This window comes from Petaurus breviceps, unplaced genomic scaffold (genome assembly GCF_028583685.1).
Source record: "Petaurus breviceps papuanus isolate PSGF00001 unplaced genomic scaffold, PetGlider_PUasm1.0 91133, whole genome shotgun sequence".
Lineage (NCBI taxonomy): Eukaryota > Metazoa > Chordata > Mammalia > Diprotodontia > Petauridae > Petaurus > Petaurus breviceps.
In genome coordinates, this window is record NW_027187419.1 from 87,120,892 (window position 1) to 87,137,557 (window position 16,666).

At 36.4% G+C, this 16,666-nt stretch overlaps 1 protein-coding gene across 7 annotated transcripts in view; it reads left to right on the forward strand.

Annotated features, from left to right (window-relative positions):
- TANK (TRAF family member associated NFKB activator) overlaps window positions 1–16,666 on the forward strand; it is a 90,329-nt gene that overhangs the window by 38,917 nt on the left and 34,746 nt on the right. For all 7 annotated transcript variants that reach the window (XM_069079961.1, XM_069079960.1, XM_069079959.1 and 4 more), the window contains one exon: window positions 1,292–1,441. In XM_069079961.1, coding sequence (XP_068936062.1) covers window positions 1,343–1,441 — 99 coding nt within the window. In that variant the 5' untranslated portion in view covers window positions 1,292–1,342. The remainder of the gene's footprint in view (window positions 1–1,291; window positions 1,442–16,666) is intronic.

Sequence of the window (16,666 nt, forward strand, 5' to 3'; positions counted from 1 at the left end):
TCCTTAGTGGTTTTTTACAGATGAGGAAACTGAAGCAGATAGAGGATAACTGATTTGCCCAAGGTCATACCATGAGTAGGATTAGTACAGCAGTCTATACTGTGCCACCAAACTGCCTATAGATGTTTTAAGGTTTTCAAAGCCTCTTTCTACCAGCTTGACACTGCTAAAGACAGTGAATCTTGAAATGTTTCGGTTTGTTAAAAAGAACTACCCTCTGTGAATCAGTAGATAAACAGGATAAATGAGTTGATATTAAAGGGCCTTCAATTACTTGGGTGGGAGTGAAATCATAATAATTTACAAGTGTTAAATAATCTTACTGCTGTTATGGAATAACTGATTGGTTACTTAACTACGCTTGATATCCTGAAGTGAGATGATGTTTTTTTTTTTTTTCCTAGGACTTAAATGATGTTAGGATAAAATGGAAAATCTATTAGAACCTGAGATAATAGAGGGTTTCTAAGGAGGTAAAAAAATTTGACTTGTACAGTGACAAGAATGGCTAACACAGGACTCTTTCTCCTTGATTATGTCCTTCCCAACTGAAAAGGAGAATCAGACCCATTAGGTGGACCTCTGCTAAGGAGGGCAGGCAGCTAGAGCTGTTGTGCAAACTGATAGTACAAAACAGGGCTATTCTCAAATTACCTCTACCAACCATATAACCTGTAGTACCGAAGCAGCAGGGAGGTTGGAGAGCTAGTGTGGGAAGAGGACTGAAGGGATGTATTTTTTTTAATGTACTATCTGACAACAGCCCTCCCTAGGTTTTGTGCTAAAATAAGAGCATTTTCACACATTTTAATTGCTCTGAGATAACAACAGTATGAACTCCATCTACAAACATTTATTATCTATTTAATTTTGCTCCAATTTCAGTGTAGCAAGAATTCACCTTGTAAGTGGAAGTAACTGTCCGTTTAGTAAAAGATATCCCTCCCCACATTGCTACCACGGTTGTGCTTTTTTTTTTTTATTCTATTGAAAAGCACTGTGTAGAGTAATGTGAATAAAATAGCCCAACACATTCTCTAGGTTCAGGTGGCCTGGTCAAAGTGATATCTTTGTGAATTCAGATGCCCCTTGTTTGTTGGCTATTTGTGAACAATGTTATAAAATCATGAAAATGCATGGTTTTTAAAATACCGTTGGCCAGATTTCTAGATCATAAGTACTACATGCTACAGAATACTCCATAAACCTTATTAGAGAGATATGAAAAGTATACAATGAAATTGTGTGTATTCAATAATGATTCAATTCTCTCTTAATTGCCTCCCTTTAGATCTTTGTCATTGACACTATCCTTTTCAGTGATGCTACAGGACAGAGAGGAATGGATAAAAACATGGGAGAGCAGCTCAATAAAGCTTATGAAGCCTTCCGTCAGGCATGCATGGACAGAGATTCTGCTGTAAAAGAACTCCAACAAAAGGTATGTGATGCTGTTCTGGAAACTCACCTCTTGAAAATCGTGGTATACTATTTTCTCCTGAACTTTTGGTACAAGTAGAAATCACTGAGAACAAAGTTTTTGAAATATCAAAGAGGCACATAAACCAAGACATGAAATTTGACATTTTTGCTTGGTGTGTTAAAAAAAATTTAATCATGTGGAATGTTTGTGGGTTACATGTTTACGAATGACCAAAAATATGGTCACTCTTAAATTTAGGAATGGAAATATGCAATATTGATGAAATGTAAAACAAGAAAAATTTTTTTAGAAGAAAAAGTCAAAAAGTATCAGTGCCTTAACTGACTTTTTATTTGTTTACATTGTTGTTTGCTTGGCAGAAAGACCATACAAACCTAAAAATAGCATGTAGCTTAATTTATTATGAATTTCTGTTTATTGAAAGATACACAATCAGTTTCCAACAAGTTTTATCCCAGTGAGAGTATAATAAGGGTAAACTGCTTAAGGGGACACTTCAATAATTAATGAAAGTTTAGGTAATTTAACTTCTCTCAAGTATTCTGATAATACTTGAGAAACACATTCTTAAACACATTTACCAAAAAGGCATTGTGGTGTTCTGGAAGGAGCTCTAAACCATTAGGGTCAGAAGACCTGGGTTCTAACCTAATTTCTTCTAACAGGCTTTTGGCAGGGAGTGAAGGCCAACTCACCTCCCTCAACCTCAGTTTTCCTATCTGTCAAATGAAGGATTGGACTAGATGCAGAATGTTCCATCTCTGATGAATACTCCTTTTTCCTTATATTTTCCTTCTAAAATGGAGTGTTATTCAAGTATTCTCGTCTGCTGCCCATCACTCATTAACAATATTTGAAAGACTCATTCCTATTTATAAAAGAACAGTGACAAAATTAATTGGAATCAACATCTCCTAACATTTCTCCAGTCTCAGCAATTTCCCTCATTCTTAGGTGCCATGTACAATGGAAAATGTAAGCCCTAAGAGAAAGAAAAAAGATTATTGTAAAATGATTGAAAGATGGTGTTTAAACTTAAATTTATATTTTAAATTTTCATCTTAATCAGTTTTGGTCCTGGGGTAGAAAATCCTGACAACTATTGTCACACCCTACCCTCTTCCTGTTTTTACTTTGCACAGAGTTGTATGTACATTAAGAAATCTGACACCCTGGTCTTGATCCAAATGAGGTCAGAGTAAGAAAGGATGAGAAAGGAGGATAAAGTTGGATCAGGATAGAGAAGTTAGTTTTCTGGACTTTCTTCCCCTGCTAAAGACAGTGGTAAATAACTATCTATTCCTTTAATTTATTACCTTATCTACCCTGAAACAAGCCTCTGATAACATCAGCTGTAGGCTTTAGGGTTCAAAAGTTCTGGACTTTAAGTCAAAAGACTATGGAACTTAAAACTTAATGTAAGCATTGTAAATCATTTAACCTCTGTGTGTTATTTTCCTCATATATAAAATAGAAATATTTTAATTACCTATGCTCAAAGTAAGCAATTTGTATTTAACAAAATTTAAAGTATAAAATAGAGTAAATAAAGTATAAAAAATGAGTTGCTCTCAGTAGATACTGTTTGAGAAGAAGAAGAAGATAAAATAAGTGGAAAAAATTTTTTTTCTGATTTTTCTCTGAAAGCTGGGGTGGTCTCAAATACTCAAATATATAATAAATAAAAATACAAGTATAATATTTATTATTTTTATCACATTGTAGCCCTAGCATTAAAAATACCTGCTAACAGTTAGATGAAGGTATTATTTCTATTCTATACACTACCCACATTGATTTTGAGTAATTTTTCAAGTAACAAAACTTCCATTATTGCTTTTCATGTGTTGTGTTCTCATATATATGCACAGCCTTTAGGCATTTTCATGGAGTTTTTTTTTTGTTCTGTTATAAACAGAAAAGATTTCTGAAGGACTTTTTTTGTTATATATTCTTAGGTTCTGATTTTAATCAATACACATCTGTTGTTGCAATAATAGAATTGAAGTTACCAAATTATAATGACTGAATTTTCATCAAACTTTGGAGAATAAAGCATTGACTGAGAAAAAGCAAGGTCAATACTTCTTTCACTACAGATATCTTTTTTTAAGGGGATAAGATAGAGGGGAATGTGTAATAATCAACTCAAATTTGTAAGGTGCTTAAATCTTCCATTCTACTTTCCATCTTGAATTATGTTTAGTGATTACCTATTTTAAAATTATTTTAAATTAAAAGTAGTACCATACATCAGAGTATGCTTTCTGTATGTCATTCTGTATAGATTGTTATGATTTTACAGTATATAAGGTATTATGATACCTACTTTGAGCAACACAAAAAAAGTATAACACAAGTTCTGCCCTTTGGGAACTTGATATCTCCTTAGAGAGAGATGAGACAGACCCTTATCATGGTAGAACCAGATGTTCTTTTTATTTCTCTCTAAGATATACTCATTTTTAAAGGTGGTTCCTTAAAAAAAAAATCTTCTATAAGCTGTTAAAAAAATAATCCAGAGGTATTATGCTGTTTTCTCCAATCTGGGAAAAAATGTTTATTTGTTGTTTTTTTTCTTGCTAGAACTTTATAAAATTATTACTGCTTCTGAGACTGAATTTTTAAAAGTTTTATAATAATATATTATTTAAGCCAAGAGCTTCTTTTACTTAAGGTTTGATTAGCAAAGAAAAAAGAAGCATAAGCAAGTTTATCTAGTGTACTGATTCTTAGCCCTTTTTTGTGACTAGATCCTTGCAGTAGTTAGCTGGAAGCTTTGACCCCTTTTCAGAATATTTTTAAATGCATCAAATACAATGTATAGAATTACAAAACAATCAAATATTGAAGTACAGTTACCAAAATGTTATTTTAAAAAACCATTCACAGACCCACTGAAATCTATTTATGACCCATTGGGAGTCCATGAAGCCCAAGTTAAGAATCTCCATTAATATCTGCTTGGTTACTGCAATGATAGCAAAACCATAGTTTAGCTTCCTCTGCCAGAGGTGAGGCTGATATATCTTGTAGAAAATAAGGCAAGTGTAGTGGAAATCATGTTAAACTAAATCAGGGTACCCAAGTTTAAATATAACCTCCAAAAATTTAATAGCAATAACCCCAGAATCTCAGTTTCCGTTTCCATATCTGTCAGACGGACATACACACTACCTATTAACCTGGTCATGGTAGGGAAAGCAGTTTGCAAATGTTAAAGAACAGCATAAATGTAAATTGTTAGTGATAATATATTGATATCTTACCTAATAGTAATTACTAACTATATGTGCAACTTTGTTGAAAAGATTTCTTGACAAGTGATCCTGTCCACTGGATATGCTTAAGAACCTCATTTTCTTGATTTGCCAAATAAAAAGTTTTGACTAAATCAATTAACAAGCATTTATTAAAGCAGCTACTGTGTGGCAAACACTGTGCTAGGAACTGAGGATACAAATGCAAAATGAAATAATCTCTACCTTCAAAGAATTTGTATTCTTTTGAGTGTAGAAAGCTTTACACTTAAAAGTATAGAAAAACACATACAAAGTATATACAAGGAAATTTTGGAGGGGACACACTAGCAGCTCAGGGAATTAGGAAAGATCTTATGTAGGGAGTGAGTTAGGCCATGTAAATTGAAATTTGAAGGAAACAAGGAATTGTAAGAGGCAGGGTCAAGTGCATTGTAGGGGGACAGTTTATACAAAGATAGAAGATAGACTATCCTGTATAAAGAGCATCAGAAGGCCAGTTTGGTGGGTTAGTGTCTATTAAGGAACATAATAAATAATAAGGCAGTCTCTTCCAGCTCTAAATCTATGATAGTGTGATCTCTATTCTTTGTTTTGTGGCAACAGAAAGCATGAAACAAGGAAAGTAGGGGTACATATTGACCAGTGTACTCCTTCCCATTGAAGCAGCCTCAGAGCGTCTGAAGTATTACTAGAAGGGCTGATTCTGAACTCCATTTGATTATACCACAAATTAAAAGGAATTTAGTTCATCAGATAAATCATTTAACCTCTCTGGGCTTCAGTTTTCTCATTTGTAAAATGAGAGAATTGGACTACATGGCCTCTGAGGTCCCTTTCATTCTAAATCTATGACCCTATGATCATACATTCCCTCCTAAATCTCTTCAGGGTAAACAACTCTTGTTCCTTTAACCAACCTTATGGCATGATTGTAAGACGTTTCATCACCCTAGTCACTCTTCTCTGAATATTCTCCAATTTGTCAATATCCTTCCTAAAATGTGTTCCCTAAAATTGGACATAATACCCTAGATGTGGTCTATCAGGGCAAAGTACAGCATAATTAAAGCTTCCAACTTTCTGGACACTATATTCTTCAAAATGCAGCCTAAGATTCCACTAGTGTTTTTAGATGCATTATTATACCGTGGCATGGTTTATTGGATAGAGAATAGGATTTGGAATCCCAAACTAAACTCATTAATCTCTCACCCAAATCTTTTGTTCTTCCTAACTTCCCTATTACTCTTGAGAGTACCTCTATCTTCCCAGTCACCCAGGCTTACAACCTTAGTATCATCCTTGATTTTTCATCTCTCTCACTCCATACCATATCAAATGAGTTGCTAAGTAATGCAGTTTCTTTTTTAAAAATATATATAATTAATGTATTTATTTTTAGTTTTTAACATTCACTTCCATAAGATTTTGAGTTTTGAATATTCTCCCTTCCCCAAGATGGTATGCAATTTGATATAGACTATACTGCTACAGTCATATTAACATATTTTCACATTAGTTATGATTTAAAGAAGAATTAGAACTAATGGGAGGAACCACAAGAAAGAAGGAACAAAACAACAAAAGAAAAAGAGAGCAAATAGTATGCTTCCATCTGTATTCATACTCCAAAGTTCTTTCTCTGGATGTAGATAGCATTTTCCATCATGAGTCTGTTGGAGTTGTTTTAGATACTTGCATTGCTGAGAAAAGGTCAGTCATTGCATAATGTGGCTGTTACTGTGTATAATGTTCTCCTGGTTCTGCTCATTTCACTCAGCATCAGTTCATATATGTCTTTCTAGGTTTTTCTGAAGTCTTCTGGGTCATCATTTGTTATAGCATAATGGTATTACATTACATTCATATCTTACAACTTGTTCAACCATTCCCCAGTTGATGGACATCCCCTCAATTTCCAATACTTTGCCACCACAAAAAGAGCTGCTATAAATATTTTTGTACATATGGGTCCTTTCCCCATTTTTTAATCTCTTTGGGGTACAGGCCTAGAAGTGATATTGCTGGGTCAAAGAGTATGCATGATTTTAGCCCTTTGGACATAGTTCCAAATTGCTCTCCACAGTGGTTGGATCAGTTCACAACTCGACCAACAATGCATTAGTGGTCTAGTTTTCCCATATCCTCTCAAACATTTATCATTTTCCTGTTTTGTCATGTTAGCCAATCTGATAGGTGTGATATGGCACCTCAGAGTCATTTTGATTTTTATTTCTCTAATCAACATTGATTGAGAGCATTTTTTTCATATGACTATAGAGAACATTAATTTCTTCCTCTGAAAACTGCCTGTTCATGTCCTTTGACCATTTATCAGTTGGGGAATGACTGGTATTCTTATGAATTTACTCAGTTGTCTATATATTTTAGAAATTAGGCCTTTATCAGAGACACTGGTTGTAAAAATTGTGTCCCAGCTTTCTGCTTCCCTTCTAATCTTGATTGCATTGGCTTTGTTTGTGCAAAAACCTTTCAATTTAATGTCAGGATTGTTACTCCTGCTTTTTTAATTTAAGCTGAAGCATAATATATTCTGCTACAGCTTTTTACCTTTACTCTGTGTGTATCCCTCTGCTTCAGATGTGTTTCTTAATCCATCCTGCTATTTTCTTCCATTTTATGGGAGAGTTCATCCCATTCACATTCACAGTTATGATTACTGTCTGTGCCTTTGCATCCTATTTTCCCCCCTGTTTATGCTTTTCTCTTTCCTTTCTCCCTTTTCCTCCTCACTAGAGTTTGATTTTGACTACTGCCTCCCTCAGTCTGTCCTTCCTTGTGTCAGCCCCCTCCCTTTTCTTCCACTTTACCCTTACTTCTTCTTCCCTCCCTTCTATCCATCCCCTCCCTTTTCTTTCCCCTTTCCCCTCCTACTTCCTATAGGGTAAGTTAAATTTCTATACCTGAATATGTTATTCACTCTTTGAGCCAAATCTGATGAAAGTAAGGTTCAGATAATGCTTATCTCCCTCCCCTATTTCCCTCTACTGTAAAAGGTTTTTGTGCCTTTTCATGCAATTTACCCTTGTCTGCCTACTCCTTTCCTCTTCTCCCAATAAAATCCCTTTTCATGACTTAATTAGATTTTTTATCATCACATCAAAGTCAGCTCATACCCACACTTCTGTCTATGTATACCTTTTTTAAATGGCATAATAACAATACAGTTCTCAAGAGTTACAAGTATTATCTTCCCTTGTAGGGAATGTAAACAATTTGCACTTATGAATAACATGTTTTTCTCTTTCCTGTTCATCTTTTTATGCTTCTCTTGTCTTGTATTTGGAGATCAAATTTTCCACTGGGCTCTGGCCTTTTCATCAGGAAGGTTTGGAAGTCCCCAATTTCATTGAACATCCATCTCCTCCCCTGAAAGATTCTGCTCAATTTTGCTGGGTAGTTGATTCTTGGTTGTAATCCATGCTCCTTTGCCTCATGGAATATCATGTTCCATGCTCTCTGCTCTTTTAATGTAGAAGCTGCAAGGTCCTGCATAACCCTGACTGTGGTTCCATGATATTAAAATTTTTTTTTTCTTTCTGGCTGTTTGTAGTGTTTTTCTCTTTGACCTGGTAATTTCAGAATTTGGCTATGATATTCCTTGGCGTTTTCAATTTGGGATCTCTTTCAGGAGGTGATTGGTGAATTCTTTTCGATGATTATTTTACCTTCTAGTTCTAGGACCTCAGGGTAGTTTTCCTTGATCATTTCCTGAAGGATAATGTCCAGGCTCTTTTTTCATCATGGTTTTCAAGCAGACCAATGATTTTTAAATTGTCTCTACTGGATCTGTTTTCCAGGTCAGTGGTTTTTCCAATGAGGTATTTTATGTTTTCTGTTTTTTATTCTTTTGTTTCTTTTTGACTGATCCCTGATATCTCATAGAGTTAGAAGCACTTGCCCAATTCTAATTTTTAACAAATTGTTTTCTTCTATTAGATTTGGTACCTTCTTTTCCATTTGACCTATTTTACTTTTTAAGGAATTCTCTTCAGTGAGTTTTTGTGTCTCCTTTTCCATTTGGCCAATTCTATTTTTAAAGGATTTATTTTCTACAGTCATTTTTTGTCTTTCCTTTTCCAAGCTATTGACTCTCACTTGGATACCTCTCATTTCTTTTCTCAGTTTTTCATCCCTCACTTTCATTTGACTTTTAAAATCCTTGAGCTCTTCCAAGAAGGCTTTTTGGGCTTGAGACCAGTTCATATTCCCCTTAGAGGTTTTGGAAGTGGGTATATTGACAGTGTTGTCCTCTTCTGAATTTATGTCTTGATCTTCCCTGTCCCTATAATAAGAATCTATAATCATTGTCCATTTCTCCTTTTTGCTCATGGTGTTTGCCTAATTCCTGGGTTTAGAGTTGATCTCTCTTGCTGGACCACAGGGGGCACTGACCCAAGCTTCTTGTGCTAGGAGCCCAGGACCTAGTCACTGGCTTTATGTGCTGGTGCCTCAGGTGCTTGCAGCTGGAGACTGTAGGGATCTGGAAGCTTACCGGGTACTGAGCTGGGGTCAGCAACTCTGGAGCTCTCTGGGTAGGGGTGCAGAGTCTGGCCCCTGAGGGATGCCTGCTCCCCCAGGCCTTGCACTCGAATGTTTGGCTCCTGGTCACCTGGGCCTTGCACTTTGAATGTTTGGCTGCTGGAGGTTGTCTGCCAGCCTGGAGCTGCACCTCCTGAGTTGCGCTTCCTGGATTTGTGCTGAAGCACCAGGAGGTTTGCCTGCTAGAGAACGCTGCCACATGGGGTTGTTTTTTGAGCTGGTATCTACTGATTTCTCTGCCTTTGTGGAGGTACTTGAGGCTCCTGGTGTTGGTGCTTGCCTGCTCCACCACCCTGGGGCTCAGGATTTCCCCCTGGTTTGCTGATATGGGGCTTGCCAGGATTTCTCCCGTCCTATACTGTTCCTCCCTCAGAGTGAGAGTGGCCTTTTCCGTTAATCCGCCAAGCTTCCTGGGCTATGAGACTGCTGTACCCTGTCTTTCTGCTGGCTCAGTTGTTCCAGGGTTTTTCCTGGGGCAATATTTTCTGGACTTTCAGAGGTCAATAAGGGAGGCTGATAGCGATTTACTTCTTCCTCCCCCATCTTTGCTCACTACCGCCATTTCTACCTTCATATCATATCTTTTATATTCTCCCTTCTTTCTTCTGACTACTTCTGATTTCTACCACCCTGATGCAAGTGCTCTTTACCTCATGCCTGGAATGTTGCAGTAGTTGGTTCCTGTCTCTCTCTCCCCACTCCATCCCCAACCCCAATCTCTTCCACTCCAGTTCATCTTCCACTCAGCTGTCAAAACTCATCTTCCTAAAGTGCAGGTCTGATCATGTCACTTCCTTAGTCAATAAACTTCTTATTACCTCCAGAATCAAATATAAAATCCTTCCAGTCCTCAATCATAGTACTTTCCCTCTGAGATTACCCCCCAATTTATCCTGTTTGTGTCATTGTTTGTACATAGTTGTTTGCATATTATCTCCTTTCTCCCTTAAACTGTGAGCTCCTTGAGAACAAGGCTTGCATTATTTCTTGTCTTTCTTTGTGTCCCTAATCTCAGCACAGTGCCTTGGCACAAAGTTAATACCAGCTGTCTTGACTTCCTAGACCTGGGTTCAAATCTTACCTCTGATGCTTGCCAGCTGTGTGATCTTATTTAAGTCACTTAATCTCACTGGGTCTCAGTTTCCTCATCAGTAAAAGTGGGAGTTGGAATAGTTGGTCTCTAAGGGTCTTTTCTAGCTCCAGAAATATGATCCTGTGACTCCTAGTGAGCTTGAAGTCTAGTAAAATTCCCAGATCTTTTACAGATGAACTGCTATCCAGCCATATCTTCACCATCTTGAATCAATCAGTGTTATACTTGTGAAAATCAATTCCTTCAGTTTAAGTATATGTTTATCTTTATTCAGTTACATCTTATTAAATTCTAGTCTGTTAAGATCATTTTTGATCCAGATTCTGTCATGCTGTATATTTATTTATGCTTAGAGTCATATGGAAGGATACCAGGTATATCTTCATCCTGACCCCAGATAAAAATGTTGAGTTAACAAAGGGCCAAGGGCAAATCCCAGGGGCACCCTCCTAGATACCTTCTAAGTTGACATTTAACCATAAATCATTATTCTTTTGAACTTGCTACTTAACCAGTCCCAAGTCTACTTCATTGTACTATTTACTAGTTCCCATCTATAAGAGGATATACTTGCCATGATTTATGGCAACCTTGTAGGACAGGCACATTGCAACTTTTCTTAGTAGCCTGGGTGACTGGGAGGAGGGTGGTATGGACAGCAGTAATAGAGAAGATAGAAGGAATGGTTTGGGTGGAAAGTTGAATTCAATTTTAGACATTTTGAGTTTAAAATATCTATGGGACATCCAGTTTATGAAGTCCAAAAAGCCTTTGGAAATGTAAGGCTGTAGCTCAGGCAAAAGGTTAGGGCTAAAATTATTTGCATTGAGACAACTGAACATATGGGAACTGGTAAGATCATTAAATGAGAGGGTACAAAGGGAGAAGAGAAGAGTCCAGTGTAGAGCCTTGGGATACCTACAGTTATTGTGAGCAGGAGGAAAGAAACAGCAAAGGAGATTGAGGAGAAATGATTGGTGTCAGGTAGGTGGGAGGAAAACCAGGAGAGATAACTGTTATGAAACACTAGAGAGGAAAGAGAATTCAGAACATGGTATCAGCCATGTCAAATGATTATAGAAAGTTCTAAGACAAGGATTAAAATAAGCCGTCAGATTTGACATTCAAAAAGGTTATTGGTAACTTTGGAGAGGTCAGTTTCAATTGAATGATGAGGACAGAAGCTATATAGGAGACTATAGGAGGTTTATGATCAAGCAGGAGGAGAGAAAGTAGAGGCAGTGAGTATAAATGATTTTCTCAAGGAGTTTATCAGAGAAAGGGTGGAGAAATGATAGATAATGTAGATAGAAGAAGTGATGTTTTTTTAATGATGGGGGAGATGTGGACATATTTGTTGGCAGCAGGGAAGTAGATATCAGGGAGATATTGAAGATTGATAATAAAGTAGGGTTGATAGGGGAATTTGCCAGAGAAGACAGTATGTAACTGTATGGAGACGGCTTTGCCTTGGCAAGAAGGTTCACTTCTTCCTGTGAGAGAGAGAGGGGTGAAAGAGGAGATAGTGGGGGAAGTAAGCAGAGGGCTCAATAATGTAAAACATAACAAGAATTCTAGTTTGTTTTTTTCCCTTTACATCATTCTTGCTTGTTAATTTGGGGAAAGAACAGAATTCAGATGAACCCTACTACCTTTTCCCTCATGTCTTTTTGGCAGTGGAATCAAGGACCCAAAGGGAAAAAAACAACCTCAGATTCTAAAATAAGGGCACACGTTTCCAAAGGCTACAATTAGCATTTTAGAGGTTCACATCCAACAGAAACATAGGTTGCTTGGTAAAACAGAAAGGCTTTATTTTTTAAAAAATAGAACAATTTGACAGTTTAAGGAGAGATACCCATAGCTTCTAGTCTCACACACACACACACACACACACACACACACACACACTCAGTGATTTTCCCTACTATAAAGATGAAATGAAAGCTTTCTTCATCCAGTTTACTACTGTAATTTTACTCAGCCATATTTTACCATATATTCAGTCCTCAATCCTATTTGTCTCCTCTCCAAGCTTTGAACATCCATATTTTTTTGATGGAACACCCTTGGTTAAATGAAGGTATCATATTGGCCCTTTAAACTAAGGTTTCTGGATCTCAGATGTCTCTAAACTAGAGAGAGATGACTAAGAAAAGATATGGGTGTAAAGTGAGGACATTCAGAAAGGGAAAGACTAGATAAAGACTATGTTCAATGACAGTCATCCGCCTTTGTTTTTTTGTCTTTTTGGAGGGAGGAAGACAGGGCAGTTGGGGTTAAGTGACTTGCCCAAGGTCACACAGCTAGTAAGTGTTAAGTGTCTGAGGCCAGATTTGAACTCAGGTCCTCCTGACACCAGGGCCAACTGTGCCACAGAGCCGCCCCCAGTCATCAACTTTTGTTGAACACTTAGCATTTGCTATCTACAGTAGATGGTAAAAGGTGCCATATGAATAGTAAAACCATTAAAATTAATTACTGAAATTAATTGAAACCGAGTAAATTATTTAAACTTAGAATGAACTAGCAAACTGTTTGTAAGATAAAATTAGTTTCTCAGAATACCAATTTGGCATGTGGAGAAAGTATGATCACTCTAATATTGTATAGGTAGTTTGTGATCACATTGCAGGTATTTTCTCATGTAATTCCCCAATCTATCTTCCATACATCTTCCAAAGTGACTTTTCTAAAGCACAGGACTGACCTTGTTATTCCCCGGCTCAAAAAATTTTGGTGGCTTCTGGTTACTGGTAGAATCAAATACAGATTCCTCTATTTTACATTTAAAGCCCTTCTTAACCTAGCTCCAGTCTCCTTTTCCAACCTTATCCTCTCCTTCACACTTTCTGTAGTCCAGCCAAAATAACTTTCTTGCTATTGCTGCTACATCTATCCCATCTTCTATCCCCCATGCCTTTGCATAGCTGCCCCACCCCATGCCTAGAATACTTTCTTTCCCTACCTCTGCTTCTCAGAATTTCCTAGTTTACCTCAGAGTTCAGCTCAAGAGCTATTTTCTATACGTAGCCTTTCTTGATTCCCCCAGCTGCTAGTACCTCCCCCTCCAAAAAAATTACCTTATGCTTATTGTGTGTATGCATATACGTGTGTGTATATATAAACATAGATGTTCTCTCCCCTGATAAATTCTTTGACAACAGGGACTATTTCATTTTTATTTTTAGTTCTTTTATCCATAGCACCTGGTACTTTTTAAAAAATCAGATTTGTTATTGTATTGGTATAGGGAACTCCCACTGAGGAAATTGCCTCTCCTGATGAAAACCAGCATCTGCTATGCAACTTAGCCTTAGAGAAGTAGCTGCCAGAGAGACTGAGAGATGTTAGGTGAATTCCCAGGGTCACACAGTCAGTAACTGTCAGGGGCAATACTTGAAAGTAGATTTTCCTAATTCTGAGCTTAGATAATTATCCATTATAAAACACTGCCTCTCACCTGTCACATAGAAGGCACTTAAATAAATGCTTATTGGTTTATTGAGGGCACCCTGGTGGTATAGCGGATAGAGTACCCTGCTTGGAGTCAAGAAGACTTATCTTCCTGGCCTCAGACACTTACTACGTGGGGGACCCAAAGCAAGTCACTTAACCTTGTTTGCCTCAGTTTCCTCATCTGTAAAAATGAGCTGAAGAAGGAAATGGTAACTACTTTAGTATGTTTGCCACGAAAATCCCTAATAGGGCCATGAAGAGTCAGACATGACTAAAAAACAACTGAACAACAATTGGTATTGATGTATGGATTAATAGGATGGGGGCATGGTAAGAAGCTGAAAATAATTGTTTACTGTAGACTTGCATAGCCAGAAGCACTAGAGTAGTAATCTTGGTTTGGATGATCTCTTTCCATTTTTCTTCTCTTCAGTTTGCTCATCTGTAAAATTGAATATGATGCTTAGCTCACTGAAGTGTCAAGATGAGACAGTTAGTTAATTAGTTGATATGTCTAACATGCTATACAATAAGATAATTACTATTTAATTATGTTCCTTCATGAGCCATGGAGCTTCATATTGTGGGTCTCTAAGTAGCTAAGCAAATCTTATAATGAAGATTCAGCTCCCTTTGTTAATGGGTGGCCAATTTTCTAATAATTTAAAAGATTCTAAAATTTAAAAACAGTTTTGGGAGAGTGAGAAATGATGAGAAGAGAAATTATTTGACTTGTACCCTCAGTGATAGAATCTCATTTGTTATATTGAAGAGCTTGTATCTTAATAGAAATTTTAAGGTATTCGTTTTAGAGCATATAAAAAAATGAAAGCCGATTCAGTATCCCTGATGAGGAAAAATTTCAACTTGTAGAACATACCATCATTTTAATTTTATTCGTATTCAGCAATGCTTGTACAGCTGTGTGTCCAAAATTGCGTGGCAGTTTGGAGAGTGCTATCCTAAAATCTTGGAGATTAATGATGTGAACTGGAAGCTGTTATTAAGATAAACTTTTTGTTCCATTTAAGGAAAGCTTAGTATATGTGTAGAATACTTTAATTATGAAATTTCAGACAGGTCTGCTGTCCCTGGTCATTCATTGAGTTACCCCAAAACTTTGTATCGAATGCAGGATTCATCATTCTATCTCTTTAAAAAAACTATTTTTAATTGAAAATTTTAAAAGAATCAAAACAGAAACAAAGTAAGAGGAGAACTTAACTACATAAGAATTATTTGCTTTTTAAAATGCTTTAATACACCAATAGCAGCAACTTATTAATTCAGATCTCTCCTACATCTGTATGCATATAAGGTTTTTTATAATCATAGTAAATGTATATGCTATTTTTCTAGTTCTGTTTTCTTCCTTTTTGCATAATTTCATGTCTTTCCATATTTCTTTATATTCCTGAACCTTGTTTTTGAATGATGCAGTAATACTCCAGCACTCTGCTGTGCCACAGTTTGTTCAGCCACCCAAATCCATTTTCTACCAGGACTATGTAATACCTGTTTACTTCTTCAGCTGCGGGTGGACCACTTGTTTTGCTAGTCTTCAGCATTGGGAGGCGTGTCAAACACACAGAAGCCGGAGTCATCTTGGCCAGATGGTGTTTGATACAGATGGATGGTTAGTTGTCATGCAGATCTTCTAGTTGGTAACTTGTTGCTGCCATCTGACTCAAAGAATCATTCACACACCCTGGCTGTCAAAAGCATCTTCTCTTCTGTCTGTTTTAGCTGTCATGTCTGTGCTCTGTACAGAAGTGTTGACAAGACATTGCTGTTGTACATTTTCAATTTGGTTTAGTGATTTTTCTGCTTCATGGGGTCTTTGATAGTTGCTGGAGTATACTTACTCTGGGATTGCATTTTTAAAAATATGTACTGACAGTGCAACAATTATTTGACCTGAGTAACATTTTCAGGTTTTGTTGTTGTTTTTTTTAATCCATATACTAGACATACTCATATAAATGACAACCTTTGTTGTTTCATTGTTTTCAAATGTAACAGAAGAGCTATATTCTACTGACAGTTTTCCATTTAGGTATAATATATTTTTGTGGTCTCCCCCTCCTAAATTCATGTCATCAGTTATCTTGCCTTTTTTTTTCTGAATCTTCCTCCTTCTTCTTGAATCTGTTTTTTTTTAGTAGACAGTACAAGAATCTCGTTTTCTCCTTCAGAATAATTAATCTTATACTTCAATCCTTATTTCCTCAAACTTAATCTTCATTCACTTATCACCTTGTGACCTTTTTTTCTAATTCCTACTAGTAAATGGACTTTACTTTTTCCTCAAATTACTTTCGAAAATCTGTTTTGTTGGCAATTTCTGCCAACATTCATCTGTTATGGATCCAGTACCTTTGCGACTAAAAAATGTAGCAAGAAGAATATTGTTCCTAATTTTATATATGATTATTCAGGCTACCAGAACAAAGTGGTAAAATTCTTCAACTTGTAGCACTCACTGACCCCTTTAAGATTCCCTGTCAAAGCATCATTCATTTATATTTACATGTTAAATACTGACATCCTGGAGAGTGTTTTGTGTCAAAGGCCAAAGGACTAAAATTATTTAACAGAGGCTTAATTTTCTGCTTGATTAATAAAGGAAAATTAACGTTAATATTGATCATTTCTCTTATTTTGGTAGACTGATGTTGACATAGAGAAGTTTTAGCAAGGTATCAGCAGATGTAGAATTGGTCAAGATTTGAAAATTTTTTATACTTGTCCTGGCCATTATTATTAATTGAACTGAATGATTGTTTAACAAATTACTCAACCATTGTAAACATTAGGATTCATTCAATAAACAAGCATTTATTG